This window comes from Bombina bombina, chromosome 2 (genome assembly GCF_027579735.1).
Source record: "Bombina bombina isolate aBomBom1 chromosome 2, aBomBom1.pri, whole genome shotgun sequence".
NCBI classification, from domain to species: domain Eukaryota; kingdom Metazoa; phylum Chordata; class Amphibia; order Anura; family Bombinatoridae; genus Bombina; species Bombina bombina.
This window is the reverse complement of record NC_069500.1, coordinates 569,681,016-569,700,262: the sequence shown is the minus strand read 5'-3', so window position 1 is coordinate 569,700,262 and position 19,247 is coordinate 569,681,016. Positions and strand designations below refer to the sequence as shown.

The 19,247-nt window shown below is 42.9% G+C and overlaps 1 protein-coding gene across 5 annotated transcripts in view; it reads left to right on the top strand.

Annotated features, from left to right (window-relative positions):
- Positions 1 to 17,295, top strand: part of RMI1 (RecQ mediated genome instability 1) — a 63,171-nt gene extending 45,876 nt beyond the window's left edge. For all 5 annotated transcript variants that reach the window (XM_053702439.1, XM_053702440.1, XM_053702443.1 and 2 more), the window contains one exon: positions 15,653 to 17,295. In XM_053702439.1, the coding sequence (XP_053558414.1) occupies positions 15,653 to 17,199 (1,547 nt within the window). In that variant the 3' untranslated portion in view covers positions 17,200 to 17,295. The remainder of the gene's footprint in view (positions 1 to 15,652) is intronic.
- Positions 17,296 to 19,247: the final 1,952 nt, after the last annotated feature.

Below are 19,247 nucleotides of genomic sequence, written 5' to 3'. Positions count from 1 at the left end.
CTTTCTCCCCAAGCGTCACAGCCTTTAACGCCCGCACAGGTGACGCCATGTTCTTCAACGGCGTCTGCTTCATTTACTCTGCAGGATATGGCTGCAGTTATGTCATCCACTCTTACAAAAGTTTTATCTAAGTTGCCAGTGTTACAAGGCAAACGCAGCAGGACAGAGGCCCACGTGAACCCTGCAACTTCTGATGCTTTAATGGCTATCTCCAATATACCTTCCCAGGGCTCTGAATTGGGGGGTAGGGAGGCCCTGTCTGAGGGGGAACTGTCTGACTCAGGTAGTGCATTACCCCAGACAGATTCGGGCGTCATGTCCTTCAGATTTAAACTTGAACACCTCCGCCTTTTGCTACAAGCGGTTTTGGTGACTGGACGACTGTGACTCTGGACGACTGTGACTCTATTGTGGTCCCGCCAGAGAAATTGAGTAAGATGGACAAATACTTAGAGGTCCCTTCTTATTCCGATGTGTTTCCGGTTCCTAAGAGAATTTCGGAAATTATTACAAGGGAATGGGAGAGACCGGGTATCCCGCTCTCCCCTTCCCCTATTTTTAGGAAAATGTACCCTATAGCTGACACCGTTCGGGACTCTTGGCAGACGGTCCCTAAGGTGGAGGGAGCTATTTCTACCCTGGCTAAGCGTACAACTATCCCTATTGAGGACAGTTGTGCTTTCAAGGACCCTATGGCTAAAAAATTGGAGGGTCTTCTAAAAAAGCTATATATTCATCAAGGGTTTCTGTTTCAACCAACGGCCTGCATTGTAACAGTCACAACTGCGGCTGCCTTTTTGGTTTGACGCTCTAGAAGAGTCCCTTTAGACTGAGACTCCTTTAGAAGAAATAATGGATAGAATAAAGGTCTTTAAGCTGGCTAATTCTTTTATTACGGATGCCGCCTTTCAGATTGCCAAATTGGCGGCTAAGAATTCAGGATTTTCCATTTTAGCGCGCAGAGCCTTATGATTAAAATCTTGGTCTGCGTATGTGTCCTCTAAATCAAAGCTCTTGGCGATTCCTTTCAAGGGTAAGACCCTGTATGGGCCTGACTTGAAGGAGATCATTTCTGACATAACGGCAGGTAAGGGTCATCTCCTCCCTCAGGACAAAACAGCTAAGCAAAGGGGACGACAGAGTAATTTTCGTTCTTTTCGAAACTTCAAGGGAATCCCCTCTTCCGTTAAACAGGAAGGGAATTATTCTGAAGCCAAAGCCACCTGGAAACCTAATCAGGGTTGGAATAAGGGTGAACAACCCAAGAAGCGTGCCGCTGCTACCAAGACAGCATGAAGGGGCGGTCCCCGATCCGGGACCGGATCTAGTAGGGGGCAGACTTTCTCTCTTTGTCCAGGCTTGGATGAGAGATGTTCAGGATCCCTGGACACTAGAAATAGTGTCTCAAGGGTATCAGTTGGAGTTAAAAAATTCCTTCCCAAGGGGAAGGTTTGTCTTTCACGATTGTCTGTAGACCAGATAAAAAGAGAGGCGTTCTTACGTTGTGTAAAAGACCTCTCCACTATGGGAGTAATTTGTCCCGTTCCAATACAGGAACAGGGGCAGGAGTTTTACTCAAATCTTTTTGTGGTTCCCAAAAAAGAGGGAACGTTCTGACCCATTTTAGATCTCAAGAGTCTAAACAAGTTTCTCAGTTCCATCCTTCAAGATGTAGACTATTAGGACAATTCTTCCATTGATCCAGGAGGGTCAATATATGACTACCGTGGACTTAAAGGATGCATATCTTCATATTCCTATCCACAAAGATCATCACCAGTTCCTAAGGTTTGCCTTCCTGGACAAACACTTTCAGTTCGTGGCTCTTCCTTTCGGGCTGGCCATGGCACCCAGGGTCTTCACAAATGTTCTAGGGTCTCTGCTGGCGGTTCTCAGACCGCGGGGCATTGCAGTGGCGCCTTATCTGGACGATATTCTGATCCAGGCGTCGCCTTATCAACTGACAGTCTCATACCGACATGGTTCTGTCCTTTCTAAGGACTCACGGGTGGAAGGTGAATCTAGAAAAGAGTTCACTAATTCCACAGACAGGGGTTCCTTTCCTGGGAACTCAGACTCTATATCCATGAAAATCTTCTTGACGGAAGTGAGAAAGTTAAAGATTCTGAATAGATGCCGAGCCCTTCAGTCCAATCCTCGGCCATCAGTGGCTCAGTGCATGGAGGTGATTGGATTGATGGTGGCGGCAATGGACATCATTCCGTTTGCTCGTTTTCATCTCAGACCTCTACAACTGAGCATGCTCAGACAGTGGAATGTAGGTTATGCAAATTTGTCTCCTCAGATAGATCTGGATCAGGAGACAAGAGACTCTTCTTTGATGGTTGTCGCTAGATCATCTGTCCCAAGGGACCGTGCTTCCTTCATGGGTGATAGTGACAACGGACGCCAGTCTACTAGGCTGGGGTGCAGTCTGGAATTTCCTGAAGTCTCAGGGTGTGTGGACTCGGTCGGAGTCTCTACTTTCAATCAATATTCTGGAATTGAGAGCAATATTCAATGCGCTTCAGGCTTGGCCTCAGTTGCCTTCGGCCAAATTCATCCGATTTCAGTCGGACAACATCACGACTGTGGCTTACATCAATCATCAGGGAGGAACAAGGAGTTCCTTAGCGATGACAGAAGTATCCAAGATAATTTGGTGGGCGGAAGCTCACTCTTGTTATCTGTCAGCAATCTACATCCCAGGAGTGGACAACTGGGAGGCAGATTTTTTGAGCAGACAGACGTTTCATCCAGGGGAATGGGAACTCCATCCAGAGGTCTTTGCCACCCTGATTCTCAGATGGGGCAGACCGGAATTGGATCTGATGGCGTCTCGTCAGAATGCCAAGCTCCCAAGATACGGATCCAGGTCCAGGGATCCTCAGGCCGAACTGATGGATGCCTTGGCAGTGCCTTGGTCGTTCAACTTAGCTTATGTGTTTCTACTGTTTGCTCTCCTTCCCCGGGTGATTGCACGGATCAAACAAGAAAGGGCTTCGGTGATTCTAATCGCTCCTGCGTGGCCTTGCAGGACTTGGTATGCCGATCTGGTGGACATGTCCTCTCTGCCGCCGTGGAAGCTTGCATTGAGGCAGGACCTTCTCATTCAGGGACCCTTCCATCATCCGAATCTAATTTCTCTGCAGCTGACTGCTTGGAGATTGAACGCTTGATTTTATCTAAGCGGTGGTTCTCTGATGCGGTCATTGATACCTTGATTCAGGCACGCAAGCCTGTTACTAGAAAGATTTACCATAAGATATGGCGTAAATCTCTTTATTGGTGCAAATTCAAGGGCTACTCATGGAGTAGGGTTAGGATTCCCAGGATTTTATCTTTTCTCCAAGAAGGATTGGAGAAAGGATTGGAGAAAGAGTTGTCAGCGAGTTCCTTAAAGGGACAGATTTCTGCTTTGTCTATTTTGCTACACAAGCGTCTGGCAGATGTTCCAGATGTTCAATCTTTTTGTCAGGACCTGACTAGAATCCGGCCTGTGTTTAGACCAATTGCTCCTCTTTGGAGTTTGAATTTAGTTCTTAATGTTCTTCAAGGGGTTCCGTTTGAACCTATGCATTCCATAGATATAAAGTTATTATCTTGGAAAGTTTTATTTTTGGTTGCTATTTCTTCTGCTCGCAGAGTTTCTGAGCTTTCGGCATTACAATGTCATTCTCCTTATCTTAATTTTTCATTCTGATAAGGTGGTGTTACGTACCAAACCTGGTTTTCTTCCTAAGGTTGTTTCAAATAAAAATATTAATCAGGAAATTGTTGTTCCTTCCTTGTGTCCTAATCCTTCTAAGAAGGGAGCGTCTGTTACATAATTTGGACGTACTCCGTGCCTTGAAGTTCTACTTGCAGACGACTAAGGATTTTCGTCAAACATCTTCATTATTTGTTGTTTTTGCTGGGAAACGTAGGGGTCAGAAAGCTACGGCTACCTCTCTTTCTCTTTGGCTGAAGAGTATCATCCGTGTTGCATATGAGACTGCTGGACAGCAGCCTCCAGAACAAATTACTGCTCATTCTACTAGGGCTGTGGCTTCTTCATGGGCATTTAAAAATGATGCTTCTGTTGAACAGATTTGCAAGGCTGCAACTTGGTCATCTCTTCACACTTTTTCCAAATTTGATACTTTTGCCTCGTCCGAGGCTGTTTTTGGGAGAAAGGTTCTTCAAGCAGTGGTGCCTTCCGTTTAGGTTCCTGTCTTGTCCCTCCCTTTCATCCGTGTCCTATAGCTTTGGTATTGTATCCCATAAGTAAGGATGAAATCTGTGGACTCGTCATATCTTGTAAAAGAAAAGGAAATTTATGCTTACCTGATAAATTTATTTCTTTTACGATATGACGAGTCCACGACCCACCCTCTTGTTTTTATTTTTGTTAAACTTCAGTCACCTCTGCGCCTTGGCTTTTACTTTCTCTTCCTAACTTCGGTCGAATGACTGGGTTGGGGGGGGGGGAGGTAGGAGCTATTTATGCAGCTCTGCTATGGAGCTCTTTGCCTCCTTCTGCTGACCAGGAGGCGATATCATCCCATAAGTAAGGATGAAATCCGTGGACTCGTCATATCGTAAAAGAAATAAATTTATCAGGTAAGCATAAATTTCCTTTTTGAAGGCCGAAATTGCTGCCCATGTGTCCTCGGCAGTATCTGAGGCGCTGGCTGCCATCCCCATGCTGCAGGGGTAACGTAAGCGGAAAATTAGAAAATCCGATCGTAAGGTATTAAATCCTGTAGTGGCTAACCAAGTTGCTCTTTCCCATAAGTCGAAAGACGAGGATACTTCGGTTGCCTCTGAGGGTGAACTCTCAGATACGGATAGTGTAATCCCTTCTGATGCTGAAGGGGTTTCCTTCAGATTTAAGCTTGAACACCTTTGTGTTTTACTAAAGGAGGTTTTGGCTACTTTGGACAACTCCGATTCTCCTGTCGAAAATTGAAAAGATATTTTGACGTCCCCTCCCCAGGGGAGGGGTTTCCAGTGCCAGACCGTGCTACGAAGATTGCCCATGAATGGGAGAGGCTAGAGATTCCTTTTTCTCCCTCTCCAGTCTTTAGAAAGATGTTCCCAGTGGCTGATTCCATCAAGGATTCGTGGCAGATGGTCCCTAAGGTGGAAGGGCCGATTTCTACTCTGGCCAAGAGGACACCTATTCTTATTGAGGATAGTTGCTCTTTCAAGGACCCTATGGATAAGAAGCTGGACGCTTTCTTAACCCCTTAATGACCACAGCACTTTTCCATTTTCTGTCCGTTTGGGACCAAGGCTATTTTTACATTTTTGCGGTGTTTGTGTTTAGCTGTAATTTTCCTCTTACTCATTTACTGTACCCACACATATTATATACCGTTTTTCTCGCCATTAAATGGACTTTCTAAAGATACCATTATTTTCATCATATCTTATAATTTACTATAAATTTTTTTTATAAAATATGAGGAAAAATTGAAAAAAATACACTTTTTCTAACTTTGACCCCCAAAATCTGTTACATATCTACAACCACCAAAAAACACCTATGCTAAATAGTTTCTACATTTTGTCCTGAGTTTAGAAATACCCAATGTTTACATGTTCTTTGCTTTTTTTGCAAGTTATAGGGCAATAAATACAAGTAGCACTTTGCTATTTCCAAACCACTTTTTTTTTTCAAAATTAGCGCTAGTTACATTAGAACCCTGATATCTTTCAGGAATCTCTGAATATCCATTGACATGTATATATTTTTTTTAGTAGACAACCCAAAGTATTGATCTAGGCCCATTTTGGTATATTTCATGCCACCATTTCACCGCCAAATGCGATCAAATAAAAAAAATTGTTCACTTTTTCACAAATTTTTTCAAAAACTTTAGGTTTCTCACTGAAATTATTTACAAACAGCTTGTGCAATTATGGCTTAAATGGTTGTAAATTCTTCTCTGGGATCCCCTTTGTTCAGAAATAGCAGACTTATATGGCTTTGGTGTTGCTTTTTGGTAATTAGAATGCCACTAAATGCCACTGCGCACCACACGTGTATTATGCCCAGCAGTGAAGGGGTTAATTAGGGAGCATGTAGGGAGCTTTTTGGGGTAATTTTAGCTTTAGTGTAGTGTAGTAGACAACCCCAAGTATTGATCTAGGCCCATTTTGGTATATTTCATGCCACCATTTCACTGCCAAATGCGATCAAATTAAAAAAAAAGTTAACTTTTTCACAATTTTAGGTTTCTCACTGAAATAATTTACAAACAGCTTGTGCAGTTATGGCACAAATGGTTGTAAATGCTTCTCTGGGATCCCCTTTGTTCAGAAATAGCAGACATATATGGCTTTGGCGTTGCTTTTTGGTATTTAGAAGGCCGCTAAATGCTGCTGCGCATCACACGTGTATTATGGCTAGCAGTGAAGGGGTTAATTAGGTAGCTTGTAGGGAGCTTGCAGGGTTAATATCACATTTAGTGTAGAGCTCAGCCTCCCACCTGAAACATCAGACCCCCTGATCCCACCCAAACAGCTCTCTTCCCTCCCCACCCCACAATTGTCCCCGCCATCTTAAGTACTGGCAGAAAGTCTGCCAGTACTAAAATAAAAGCTATATGTTTTTTTCTCCAACATAGGTGTGTCCGGTCCACGGCGTCATCCTTACTTGTGGGATATTCTCTTCCCCAACAGGAAATGGCAAAGAGCCCAGCAAAGCTGGTCACATGATCCCTCCTAGGCTCCGCCTACCCCAGTCATTCTCTTTGCCGTTGTACAGGCAACATCTCCACGGAGATGGCTTAGAGTTTTTTAGTGTTTAACTGTAGTTTTTATTATTCAATCAAGAGTTTGTTATTTTAAAATAGTGCTGGTATGTACTATTTACTCTGAAACAGAAAAGAGATGAAGATTTCTGTTTGTAAGAGGAAAATGATTTTAGCAACCGTTACTAAAATCCATGGCTGTTCCACACAGGACTGTTGAGAGGAATTAACTTCAGTTGGGGGAACAGTGAGCAGTCTTTTGCTGCTTGAGGTATGACACATTCTAACAAGACGATGTAATGCTGGAAGCTGTCATTTTCCCTATGGGATCCGGTAAGCCATTTTTATTCAGACAGTAAATAAGGGCTTCACAAGGGCTTATTAAGACTGTAGACATTTTCTGGGCTAAATCGATTCATATATACACATATTTAGCCTTGAGGAATCATTTAATCTGGGTATTTTTGTAAAATAATATCGGCAGGCACTGTTTTAGACACCTTATTCTCTAGGGGCTTTCCCCAATCATAGGCAGAGCCCCATTTTCGCACCGGTATTGCGCACTTGTTTTTGAGAAGCATGACATGCAGTCGCATGTGTGAGGAGCTCTGATACATAGAAAAGACTTTCTGAAGGCGTCATTTGGTATCGTATTCCCCTTTGGGCTTGGTTGGGTCTCAGCAAAGCAGATACCAGGGACTGTAAAGGGGTTAAAGATAAAAACGGCTCCGGTTCCGTTATTTTAAGGGTTAAAGCTTCCAAATTTGGTGTGCAATACTTTTAAGGCTTTAAGACACTGTGGTGAAATTTTGGTGAATTTTGAACAATTCCTTCATACTTTTTCGCAATTGCAGTAATAAAGTGTGTTCAGTTTAAAATTTAAAGTGACAGTAACGGTTTTATTTTAAAACGTTTTTTGTACTTTGTTATCAAGTTTATGCCTGTTTAACATGTCTGAACTACCAGATAGACTGTGTTCTGAATGTGGGGAAGCCAAGGTTCCTTCTCATTTAAATAGATGTGATTTATGTGACACTGAAAATGATGCCCAAGATGATTCCTCAAGTGAGGGGAGTAAGCATGGTACTGCATCATTCCCTCCTTCGTCTACACCAGTCTTGCCCACTCAGGAGGCCCCTAGTACATCTAGCGCGCCAATACTCCTTACTATGCAACAATTAACGGCTGTAATGGATAATTCTATCAAAAACATTTTAGCCAAAATGCCCACTTATCAGCGTAAGCGCGACTGCTCTGTTTTAGATACTGAAGAGCATGAGGACGCTGATGATAATGGTTCTGAAATGCCCCTACACCAGTCTGAGGGGGCCAGGGAGGTTTTGTCTGAGGGAGAAATTTCAGATTCAGGGAAAATTTCTCAACAAGCTGAACCCGATGTGATTACATTTAAATTTAAGTTGGAACATCTCCGCGCTCTGCTTAAGGAGGTATTATCCACTCTGGATGATTGTGAGAATTTGATCATCCCAGAGAAACTATGTAAAATGGACAAGTTCCTAGAGGTCCCGGGGCTCCCAGAAGCTTTTCCTATACCCAAGCGGGTGGCGGACATTGTAAATAAAGAATGGGAAAGGCCCGGTATACCTTTCGTCCCTCCCCCCATATTTAAAAAATTGTTTCCTATGGTCGACCCCAGAAAGGACTTATGGCAGACAGTCCCCAAGGTCGAGGGAGCGGTTTCTACTTTAAACAAACGCACCACTATACCCATAGAAGATAGTTGTGCTTTCAAAGATCCTATGGATAAAAAATTAGAAGGTTTGCTTAAAAAGATGTTTGTTCAGCAAGGTTACCTTCTACAACCAATTTCATGCATTGTCCCTGTCACTACAGCCGCGTGTTTCTGGTTCGATGAGCTAGTAAAGGCGATCGATAGTGATTCTCCTCCTTATGAGGAGATTATGGACAGAATCCGTGCTCTCAAATTGGCTAATTCTTTCACCCTAGACGCCACTTTGCAATTGGCTAGGTTAGCGGCGAAAAATTCTGGGTTTGCTATTGTGGCGCGCAGAGCGCTTTGGTTGAAATCTTGGTCAGCGGATGCGTCTTCCAAGAACAAACTACTTAACATTCCTTTCAAGGGGAAAACGCTGTTTGGCCCTGACTTGAAAGAGATTATCTCTGATATCACTGGGGGTAAGGGCCACGCCCTTCCTCAGGATAGGTCTTTCAAGGCCAAACATAAACCTAATTTTCGTCCCTTTCGTAGAAACGGACCAGCCCCAAGTGCTACGTCCTCTAAGCAAGAGGGTAATACTTCTCAAGCCAAGCCAGCCTGGAGACCAATGCAAGGCTGGAACAAGGGAAAGCAGGCCAAGAAACCTGCCACTGCTACCAAGACAGCATGAAATGTTGGCCCCCGATCCGGGACCGGATCTGGTGGGGGGCAGACTCTCTCTCTTCGCTCAGGCTTGGGCAAGAGATGTTCTGGATCCTTGGGCACTAGAAATAGTCTCCCAAGGTTATCTTCTGGAATTCAAGGGGCTTCCCCCAAGGGGGAGGTTCCACAGGTCTCAATTGTCTTCAGAAGACAGGCATTCTTACATTGTGTAGAAGACCTGTTAAAAATGGGAGTGATTCATCCTGTTCCATTAGGAGAACAAGGGATGGGGTTCTACTCCAATCTGTTCATAGTTCCCAAAAAAGAGGGAACGTTCAGACCAATCTTAGATCTCAAGATCTTAAACAAGTTTCTCAAGGTTCCATCGTTCAAAATGGAAACCATTCGAACAATTCTTCCTTCCATCCAGGAAGGTCAATTCATGACCACGGTGGATTTAAAGGATGCGTATCTACATATTCCTATCCACAAGGAACATCATCGGTTCCTAAGGTTCGCATTCCTGGACAAGCATTACCAGTTCGTGGCGCTTCCTTTCGGATTAGCCACTGCTCCAAGGATTTTCACAAAGGTACTAGGGTCCCTTCTAGCGGTACTAAGACCAAGGGGCATTGCAGTAGTTCCTTACTTGGACGACATTCTGATTCAAGCGTCGTCCCTTCCTCAAGCAAAGGCTCACACGGACATAGTCCTGGCCTTTCTCAGATCTCACGGATGGAAAGTGAACGTGGAAAAGAGTTCTCTATCTCCGTCGACAAGGGTTCCCTTCTTGGGAACAATAATAGACTCCTTAGAAATGAGGATTTTTCTGACAGAGGCCAGAAAAACAAAACTTCTAAACTCTTGTCAAACACTTCATTCCGTTCCTCTTCCTTCCATAGCGCAGTGCATGGAAGTAATAGGTTTGATGGTAGCGGCAATGGACATAGTTCCTTTTGCGCGCATTCATCTAAGACCATTACAACTGTGCATGCTCAGTCAGTGGAATGGGGACTATACAGACTTGTCTCCGAAGATACAAGTAAATCAGAGGACCAGAGACTCACTCCGTTGGTGGCTGTCCCTGGACACCCTGTCACAAGGGATGACCTTCCGCAGACCAGAGTGGGTCATTGTCACGACCGACGCCAGTCTGATGGGCTGGGGCGCGGTCTGGGGACCCCTGAAAGCTCAGGGTCTTTGGTCTCGGGAAGAATCTCTTCTACCGATAAATATTCTGGAACTGAGAGCGATATTCAATGCTCTCAAGGCTTGGCCTCAGCTAGCAAAGGCCAAGTTCATACGGTTTCAATCAGACAACATGACGACTGTTGCGTACATCAACCATCAGGGGGGAACAAGGAGTTCCCTGGCGATGGAAGAAGTGACCAAAATCATTCAATGGGCGGAGACTCACTCCTGCCACCTGTCTGCAATCCACATCCCAGGAGTGGAAAATTGGGAAGCGGATTTTCTGAGTCGTCAGACATTACATCCGGGGGAGTGGGAACTCCATCCGGAAATCTTTGCCCAAATTACTCAACTGTGGGGCATTCCAGACATGGATCTGATGGCCTCTCGTCAGAACTTCAAGGTTCCTTGCTACGGGTCCAGATCCAGGGATCCCAAGGCGACTCTAGTAGATGCACTAGTAGCACCTTGGACCTTCAAACTAGCTTATGTATTCCCGCCGTTTCCTCTCATCCCCAGGCTGGTAGCCAGGATCAATCAGGAGAGGGCGTCGGTGATCTTGATAGCTCCTGCGTGGCCACGCAGGACTTGGTATGCAGATCTGGTGAATATGTCATCGGCTCCACCATGGAAGCTACCTTTGAGACGAGACCTTCTTGTTCAAGGTCCGTTCGAACATCCGAATCTGGTCTCACTCCAGCTGACTGCTTGGAGATTGAACGCTTGATCTTATCAAAACGAGGGTTCTCAGATTCTGTTATTGATACTCTTGTTCAGGCCAGAAAGCCTGTAACTAGAAAAATTTACCACAAAATATGGAAAAAATATATCTGTTGGTGTGAATCTAAAGGATTCCCTTGGGACAAGGTAAAGATTCCTAAGATTCTATCCTTTCTTCAAGAAGGATTGGAGAAAGGATTATCTGCAAGTTCCTTGAAGGGACAGATTTCTGCCTTGTCTGTGTTACTTCACAAAAAGCTGGCAGCTGTGCCAGATGTTCAAGCCTTTGTTCAGGCTCTGGTTAGAATCAAGCCTGTTTACAAACCTTTGACTACTCCTTGGAGTCTCAACTTAGTTCTTTCAGTTCTTCAGGGGGTTCCGTTTGAACCCTTACATTCCGTTGATATTAAGTTATTATCTTGGAAAGTTTTGTTTTTGGTTGCAATTTCTTCTGCTAGAAGAGTTTCAGAATTATCTGCTCTGCAGTGTTCTCCTCCTTATCTGGTGTTCCATGCAGATAAGGTGGTTTTACGTACTAAACCTGGTTTTCTTCCAAAAGTTGTTTCTAACAAAAACATTAACCAGGAGATAGTCGTGCCTTCTTTGTGTCCGAAACCAGTTTCGAAGAAGGAACGTTTGTTGCACAATTTGGATGTTGTTCGCGCTCTAAAATTCTATTTAGATGCTACAAAGGATTTTAGACAAACATCTTCCTTGTTTGTTGTTTATTCTGGTAAAAGGAGAGGTCAAAAAGCAACTTCTACCTCTCTCTCTTTTTGGATTAAAAGCATCATCAGATTGGCTTATGTGACTGCCGGACGGCAGCCTCCTGAAAGAATCACAGCTCATTCCACTAGGGCTGTGGCTTCCTCATGGGCCTTCAAGAACGAGGCTTCTGTTGATCAGATATGTAGGGCAGCGACTTGGTCTTCACTGCACACTTTTACCAAATTTTACAAGTTTGATACTTTTGCTTCTTCTGAGGCTATTTTTGGGAGAAAGGTTTTGCAAGCCGTGGTGCCTTCCATCTAGGTGACCTGATTTGCTCCCTCCCTTCATCCGTGTCCTAAAGCTTTGGTATTGGTTCCCACAAGTAAGGATGACGCCGTGGACCGGACACACCTATGTTGGAGAAAACAGAATTTATGTTTACCTGATAAATTACTTTCTCCAACGGTGTGTCCGGTCCACGGCCCGCCCTGGTTTTTTTAATCAGGTCTGATAATTTATTTTCTTTAACTACAGTCACCACGGTATCATATGGTTTCTCCTATGCAAATATTCCTCCTTAACGTCGGTCGAATGACTGGGGTAGGCGGAGCCTAGGAGGGATCATGTGACCAGCTTTGCTGGGCTCTTTGCCATTTCCTGTTGGGGAAGAGAATATCCCACAAGTAAGGATGACGCCGTGGACCGGACACACCGTTGGAGAAAGTAATTTATCAGGTAAACATAAATTCTGTTTTTTTAAAAAAAAAAAAAAAAAAAAAGCATATTTACATATGCTGCTGTGTACTATCCCCCCCTTAGCCCCCAACCTCACTGATCCCCCCCCCAAACAGCTCTATAACCCTCCCACTCTAACTTAATCTGCGCCATTTTGGGTACTGGCCGCTGTCTGCCAGTACCCAGTTTAGAAGAAAAAATGTTTTTTTTTTTAGTTTTTATTAAACTTTTCTGTAGTGTAGCTTCCCCCCACACAAAACCAACCCCCCACCCCTCCACGATCTCTTTTTGTGCTTTTGCACAAACAAGATTTGGCCATTTGTTACTAAAAATATTTTCCATAGTGTAGCGGTTCCCGCCCCGTGCACGCGCCCGCCCGCCACCCTCCGTGCACGCGCCCCCTAACGGCCCGCACCCGATCCCGCCCCCCTTGACGTCACAGGGCACACCGATGGCCGCCCACCCGCCTCCTAAGTCGGCTCCCACCCACCAACGATACCGGCCATCGATGTCCGGTGCAGAGAGGGCCACAGAGTGGCTCTCTCTGCATCGGATGGCCGTGTAAGGTTATTGCAGGATGCCTCCATATCGAGGCATCACTGCAATAACCGGAAAGCAGCTGGAAGCGAGCAAGATTGCTTCCAGCTGCTTTCCACACCGAGGACGTGCAGGGTACGTCCTCAGGCGTTAACTGCCTTTTTTTTTTTTGAGGACGTACCCTGCACGTCCTCGGTCATTAAGGGGTTAAAGATGATGTATATTCACCAGGGCTTACAATGGCAGCCGGCGGTGTGTGTTGCTACAGTAACAACTGGGCAGCCTACTGGTTTGACGCTTTGTCTGAGTCCCTACAAGCTGAGACTCCTTTGGAGGAGATACAGGACAGGATAAAGGATCTCAGGTTAGCCAATTACTTTATCACTGACGCCTCTTTGCAAGTCATTAAATTGGGAGCCAAGATATCTGGCTTTGCAATTTTAGCGCGTAGGGCGCTATGGCTAAAATCTTGGTCAGCTGATGTTTCTTCTAAATCTAAGCTTTTGGCGATTCCTTACAAGGGAAAGACCTAGTTTGTGCCAGGGTTAGCAGAATTTATTTCCAATATCACAGGTGGTAAGGGTTATTTTCTGCCTCAAGACAAGAAGAACAAATCAAAAGGTTGTCAGAGTAATTTTCGTTCCTTTCGAAATTTCAGAGGTAAGTCCTTCCCCCTCCTCTACCAAACAGGAGCAGTCCAAGCCTGCATGGAAGCCCAGTCAGTCTTGGAACAAGGGGAAGCAATCTAAGAAGCCTGCAGCTGAATCTAAGTCAGCATGAAATGTCTGCCCCCGATCCAGGATTGGATCAAGTGGGGGGCAGACTCTCTCAATTTTCTCAAGCTTGGGAATGAGATGTCCCAGACCCTTGGGCACTTGACATAGTTTTCCAGAGTTACAAGTTAGAGTTCAAAACTCCCCCCCCCCCAGGGGCAGATTCCACCTCTCAAGATTATCTGTAGACCAGATAAAGAGAGGCGTTCTTAAAATGTGTACAGGATCTTTCCCTCTTGGGAGTGATAGTTCCAGTCCCAATACAGAAACAGGGTCTCGGGTGCTATTCCAACCTGTTTGTGGTTCCCAAAAAAGAGGGAACTTTCAGGCCCATTCTAGATCTTTAAAGTAACTCAACAAATTTTTTGTAGAGTGCCGTCCTTTTAAGATGGAGTCTATCCGTTCCCTTCTTCCTCTGGTTCAGGAGGGTCAATTCATGACAACCATAGACCTGAAGGATGCGTACCTACAAGTTGCCATTTACAAGGATCGTCACAAATTTCTGAGATTTGCCTATCTGGACAAACGCTTTCAATTTGTAGAGCTTCCATTTGGCCTTGCCACAGCTCCCATAATTTTCTCAAATGTCCCCGGAGCTCTATTGGCAGTAATTTGGTCCTGGGGAATTGCAGTGGCACCCTATCTGGACAATATTCTGGTTCAGGCGCCATCTTTGCAACTAGCAGAATCTCATACAAAGATCTTGTCTTTTTTTCGTTCCCATAGTTGGAAGGTCAATTTGGACAAACGTTCTCTTGTTTCGGCTACAAGAGTGATCTTTTTAGGGACTATTATAGATTCCCTATCAATGAAAATTTTTCTGACGGAGGTCAGAAGAGCAAAGATTATTTCCGCTTGCCTGTCTCTACAGTCTGCGGTACGACCTTCAGTGGCCCAATACATGAAGGTAATTGGGTTGATGGTGGCTTCCATGGACATAGTTCCCTTTTGCACCTCTTCAGCTATGCATGCTTGCTCAATGGAACTGGGATTATACTGATCTATCTCAGAGGATAATTCTGGATCGGTCAACAAGAGACTCTCTGCCGTGGTGGCTGTCTCAAGAACATCTGTCCCAGGGGACGTTTGGGTAATTGTGAGCAGTCTGGGACTCGTTGAAGGCACAGGGATTTTGGTCTCAGGAGGAATCTGCCCATACTCATTTTTTGGTCTCAGGAGGAATCTGCCCATACTCATTCTAGAGTTGAGAGCAATCTTCAATGCTTTGATGGCTTGGCCTCAACTGGCTCTAGCCCAGTTTATCAGGTTCCAGTCGGACAACATAACCTCAGTGGTTTACATCAACCACTAGGGGGGAACTCAGAGTTCCTTAGCCATAAAGGAAGTGGCGCGAATCATTCAGTGGGCGGAGGCTCTCAATTGCTGTCTATCTGCCATCCACATCCCAGGAGTGGACAATTGGGAGGCAGATTTCTTGAGCAGACAGACTTTCCATCCTGGGGAGTGGGAACTCCATCCGGAAGTGTTCTCCACGTTAACAACCAAATGAGGGTTGTCCGTGGACTCACCGTGTCTTAAGAAAGAAAACAAAATTTATGCTTACCTGATAAATTTATTTATTTCTTGACACGGTGAGTCCACAGCCCGCCTTTATTTTAAGACCGTTTTTTTATATAAACCTCAGGCACCTCTACACCTTATTTCCTTTCTCTTTTTCCTTCGGTCGAATGACTGGGGGTTGTGGAAAGGGAAGTGATACTTAACACTTTACTGTGGTGCTCTTTGCCTCCTCCTGCTGGCCAGGGGTGATATTCCCAACAGTAATTGCTGATTCCGTGGACTCACCGTGTCAAGAAATAAATACATTTATCATGTAAGCATAAATGTTGTTTTGCAAATTCATAGTCTTTTTACTGAAACTTATCTATTTTGTTTATATCTAGTAATTATGAATTCGTCTGATATTGCAAATCGAGTGAAAACTTGGCTGTCATCTGCACGGCATGTTAAGGTCCCTGATCAGTGGCTAGAAGCTTGCATAAACTGGATCCAAGAAGAAAATGAAAGTTCCTCTTTGTCACAGGCAGAAATCAATAAACAAGTATTTGACCAATGGCTTCTTACAGATTTAAGAGATTTAGAGTTTCCAGTTTTGCCACAAGGCATCTTAGAGTCTCTCAAATTTGAATTGAATGGTTTTTATGCACTTCAGATGGATTCTCTGGTTGATGTGAGCCTTCCTGCTTATTCTCAACTTCAGAAGTTAAGGGGAAGGGACAATCCGAATGAGCAAGTTACAGCTACAACACAAGCAACCCAAAAGCCATGGGAAGCAAAGCCAAACCGCATGCTTATGCTACAGCTTACTGATGGAACACAGCAGATTCAAGGTATGGAATACCAGCCTATTCCAATTCTTAACACCACCCTTCCTCCTGGTGCAAAACTCTTACTGCAAGGAACCGTTACAGTCCGCCTTGGAGTCCTTCTACTTAAACCGGAAAATGTTAAATTCCTTGGGGGAGAAGTAGAGGCTCTTTTAGAGGAGCATTCTCAAGTCCAAGTTCTTTCACGGTTAATTGGTGCAGAAGTCAGCCGATTGCCACAAAGATCAGATACACAAGAGCAAGACGTGGCAAGCCGTGCTGATGATATTGGGCAAGTTGTAGGTCCCTCAGATGAAGATTTATTAGCAAGCCTTGATGATAATTTAGAATTTACCATTAACAATGGGACTGTTCGTGACAGTGGATATTATAGCAGAAATGACAGCTCAAGTCACAGTTCAAATATTTCTTATTTAGACCGCCAGCAGACCCAGGAATTAAGGGCTGGGCAAGATTATTTACCACTGCCAAACCAAAATGTACGAGTGAACATAAGAGACCCTGTAGTACAAGATTATGATATAGATGATGACATATTTTTGGAGGAGGAAATTCAGAGAGAATTAGAAGAAACGTCCATGAGCCAAGCTGAGACCACACATAGAAATAAAGATTTGCCTACAGCTATTTCCTCTACATTAAACAGACATACTTTCGATAATGATGTCTCAAGAGACAATTTAGATAATCCTCCTTTTACATACCTGTCAGTGATATTTTCCAGTAAAATCAGTGCAATAAAATCTGTAAAACTTAAGTCATTTATTGTAACTCTTAATGGAAACCTCACAAGCTGCACTGGCTTCTGGAGTATAAAAGCCAAAATATCTGATGGAACTGGTTACCTTGATGTGGAGTTCAGTGACACTGTTCTAACAAAGTTGATAGGATTTTCAGTACCAGAGATGAAAAAATTAAAAAAAGATCCAACCCAGAAAACTAAGCTAATGAATGGTCTTCAGAAATGTCAACAAGAATTGACGGACTTTTGTGGCATTATGACCATTTCATACAACCCCACAAATTCAGAAGCAAGTGTTGTGGCGTTAGAGAATGTGAATGAAGAAACCATGGAGTCTTTAAGGATCAGGGTCAATCGATAGCAAGTACATAGATATAAGTAGGGTGCTTATTAGATGCTTATTATTTTTTTTATTTTTTTTGCACAAAATATTCTGTGATAAGCACTCTTTTTTTTTTTTTTTTTTTTTTTTTAATGATCATTTGATATCGTAGTTTAATGTGTATTAAACCCTCTGTAAGTAAGTTGTGTGAGAAAGAAGAAAAAAATATACACATTGAAATACAAACACTGAACTTTAAAGGACAGCAAAGTCAAAATGACATTTTCATAATTCAGATAGAGCATGCAATTTTAAACAACTTTCCATTTTATTTCTATCAAATTTGCTTAGTTGTTTTGAAATCCTTTGTTGAAAAGGAAACCTAGACAGGCTGAGGAGCAGAAAAGCTCTACTGGGGGTTAGCTGAACACATCTGGTAAGCCAATGACAAGAGGCAAATATATGCAGTCACCAATCGCCAGCTAGCTCCCAGCAGTGCATTGCTGCTCTTAAGCCAACCTAGATATGTTTTTCAACTTGTTAATAGATGTAAATTAGGTGTTTTATAATTGCATGCTCTCTCTGAATCATGCAATTTTAGTTTAGACTTTACTGTCCCTTTAATTTTGTCTACTATATTATATTATTATAATTTAATTAGATATGTAATAATTTTCTAGTAAACTTGAGTTAGTAAGACAAAAAATGTGAGTTGCTATATTGTTTTAAAACATAAAGATGTGTTTCTCTTTTAAAATATTGTCTGCCAAGTTTATATACCTAATGTAAATCAGAATATCCTTATTGTTAATAAATGCATAGTTTTTTTGCAATTATGACTGCACACCTCAATGAAACCATAAAGATAAGTGTAAGAATTTTTAAATCTGATCAACAGGTCCATAATAATACATTATTTGTATATTGCAATTGATTTGACCAAGACTTTGCTCAAAATGTATTAAAGTGAACATGTACATTAATAAAGAAAGCAATCCAACCCTCTGTGGGTAAATCAGTATTCAGTATATCACTTTCTAACATGTTAAGCAGCCACTTTTCATTAATATAGGGTCTATTAGGGCTTGACATAGTCCTCTAGAAATTAGGGATGTACAAAATTTCAGTATTTGTTAGTGAAATTACTGCTGCAAATGGTCATAGTCTGCGGCATGTTGCTCAATTCAGCACCGTATTTATTAGCGTAAAAAGTGCAACACACAAATATTAGGATTTGCATAGATATTTGTGAGTTGCACTTTAAAAAATCCGGCACCGAAATGGACTGAATACCTCAGACCACTAACGAATGTTAAATGCCAAAATGTTGCACATACCTAATAGAAATTATCGCAAATCAGTGCTTCATTAGATTTTTTTTTCCCCTTGGTATTTGAATTTGAGAAAGATACGAATTACTTTATTTACAGCTGGCTGAACACTTTAGCCACAAATCTCACAAGACGTTACTAAGCTACCATTGTGGTCTCTGAATGAGAGCCAAATGAATGTGCTTGCACAATATTTATCCATACAAACCTAATAATGACACTGAATCTGTCAATGTATTACAAAATCCCAGTTTATTTCACAGGGCTCATTCTTAATTACTTTTTAACGCTGCACTCAAGTGTTGAGGCACCTCATTACACATCACCAATTTAGCACAGGCTTGGTCATTTATTTTTCCTTAATCGCCATAATGCCTCATCTACTATTGTATTTACTATCAGATTTTGCATCTATTAGAGATGTGCATTCGTTTTCAGAAGAATGCACATTTGTCATGAAAATCCGAATGAATGCACCAACGAAAATAAAGAAAATTAATTTTAAGGCAAGTATTCCCTTAGTGACCAGATTATTTTTCAATGTTCTTATTCTTAAGGACCAGGGCTAGTTTTACATTTCTGCATTTTTTGTGTTTAGCTCTAATTTTTCTCTTACTCATTTACTGTACCCACATATACTATATACCGTTTTTCTCGCCATTAAATGGACTTTCTAAAGATACCATTATTTTCCTCATATCATATAATTTACTATAAAAACAATTATAAAATATGATGAAAATATTAAAAAATACA